This window comes from Otolemur garnettii, unplaced genomic scaffold, assembly GCF_000181295.1.
Source record: "Otolemur garnettii isolate 467f Iridium unplaced genomic scaffold, OtoGar3 scaffold00032, whole genome shotgun sequence".
NCBI classification, from domain to species: Eukaryota; Metazoa; Chordata; class Mammalia; order Primates; family Galagidae; genus Otolemur; species Otolemur garnettii.
The window spans coordinates 2,538,629-2,540,746 of NW_003852427.1; the positions used below are offsets into that span (position 1 = coordinate 2,538,629).

The 2,118-nt window shown below is 38.1% G+C and overlaps 1 protein-coding gene across 1 annotated transcript in view; it reads right to left on the reverse strand.

Annotated features, from left to right (window-relative positions):
* Positions 1 to 2,118, reverse strand: part of DCP1A (decapping mRNA 1A) — a 60,965-nt gene that overhangs the window by 57,179 nt on the left and 1,668 nt on the right. The window contains exon 2 of the mRNA XM_003789388.3: positions 191 to 231. Coding sequence (XP_003789436.1) covers positions 191 to 231 — 41 coding nt within the window. The remainder of the gene's footprint in view (positions 1 to 190; positions 232 to 2,118) is intronic.

Consider the following 2,118-nt stretch of genomic DNA (forward strand, 5'->3'; position numbering starts at 1 on the left):
AGATTAAAAAAAAAAAATATATATATATATATTATATATACACCTATATATAGGTACACACATATATAAATAGATATATTTTTTGGCTGGGGCCAGGTTTGAACCCACCACCTCTGGTATATGGAGCCAGCACCCTACTCCTTGAGCCACAGGCACCGCCCTATACATATATATTTAAAAAAAAACTTACCTTCGATATACAAATAAGGTCCCTTCTATATCAGTCTTCTCCTACAATAGAAAATGAGTCAGTTAGTTTTTTTCCTATAATCCAACTCCAAATAGTCCCAGTAGGGAAAGAAAATGCTTCATGTCTAACATAAATTTATTATATTTACCATAAAATGAATCACCTTTAGACAGGGAAAATCAGTCTTACTCTCATTCTACTAATTGCTGTTACCAGGTTTTTATGTATCCTTTCAAGGCTATGGGGCATAGTAAGCACATGCACTGTTCAGTCTAGCAATAAGTCATGCAGTGCTTTTCTTTTTTAATTAGCAACTGAGAAAAATCATAGAATTAGGTTTCACTTTCTCAAGCTAAAATATTTTAGCTAGATTTCTTAATTTTAAAGCCAAATTCTTGTGTACAGCAGTTTCTTCACTTTTAAAGTTTGTCAAAGTTAATAAAAAAGATTTTGTTGTTGTTGTTGTTGTTGCGACACAATCCCACCCTATGCCTCTTGGTAGCTCGCTACAACTCAGACCCGGGCTTGTGGGCATCCCGCTGCCTCAGCCTCGGAAGCTGCTGGGATTACAGGTGCTCGCCCCGCAGCGCCCCGCTGGGTTTTTCCATTTTTTTCATGGGGGGGGGCGGTGTCTCACTTTCTCTCAGGCGACCAGCTATTCTCCCTCCTCAGCCTCCCACAGTGCTGGGATTACAGGCGTGAGCCACCTCGCCCGGCAGATTTTTTTTTTTTTTGAGACAGAGTCCACTCTGTTGCCCAGGCTAGACAGGGTGCCACGGTGTCAGCCTAGCTCATAGCAACTGCAAATTCCTGGGTTCAAGCGATCCTCCTTCCTTAGTCTCCCCAGTAGCTGAGACTACAGGTGTCTCTACCACAACGGCCGGCTAATTTTTCCTTTTAGTAGAGATGACGGGTCTGGCTCTTGCTTAGCCTGGTCTCTAAACTCCTGAGCTCCTGTGATCCTCCTGCCTTGGCTTCCCAGACCGCTACAGGCATTAAGCCACCATCCTGGGCTCTAACAGGATACTTTGTTTCATCACTGCGGGATTTTTTCATGTGTAGCATATTTTATGGCTAATTACTATCAAATAAAATTAGTTTATTATTTTCAGAACTTGGTGAAGAATCATGAATACTGAAACTATACTCTACCTTAGTGTAAATTATTACTGGTCTTACAAATAATTAGAAAAGAACTTTTAGCTTAAAAGTGAATATGTTCTGATTAAGATGGTACAACTCATTACCATTTTTCATTTACTGTGACAAGAATGTATTTAGGTTACAATGTTTTTTAAAAAATAAATAACTTCATCAGTCTGTAGTTTACAGCTTAGACTGGACTTTAATACTTTACTGTAATCAACAAACTATTAAAACTTTGTTAGTTATATCAAATTGAACTGGTTGGGATAAAAACATTAAAAAATTTATCATTTTTATTTCTTCTACAAATATTGCTCTAGCTTAAGCATCATTCTGAAACTCTTCCTTTCTAAGAATCAGAGGCTTTTTCCTGCCTTTAAAATGTTATTAGTATAAAAATTGGTAATCAACTGTCTCATGGTAAAAGAAAACTTGTTCCCCTCTAAAAACATCGTGCAAAATTACAACTCACTGTAAAATAACTAAGAAAAAAGAATTTGATGTTGCTCTATGTGCCATGATCCAAATAAACAACAGCAGCTTATTTCTTATTTCCTTATTTCTAAACTTAAGTTATTACAGCTTGTATTTCATATTTAAAACTGAACTCTAGGCCGGGCACAGGGGCTCACTCTAGGAGGCTGAGCTGGGTGGATTGCCTGACTAGCTCACTCCTGTAATTCTATCACTCTGGGAGGGTGAGGAGGATGGATTGCCTGAGCTAACATGTTCAAGATCAGCCTGAGGAAGAGCAAGACCCTGTCTCTAAAAAAAAAAAAAAA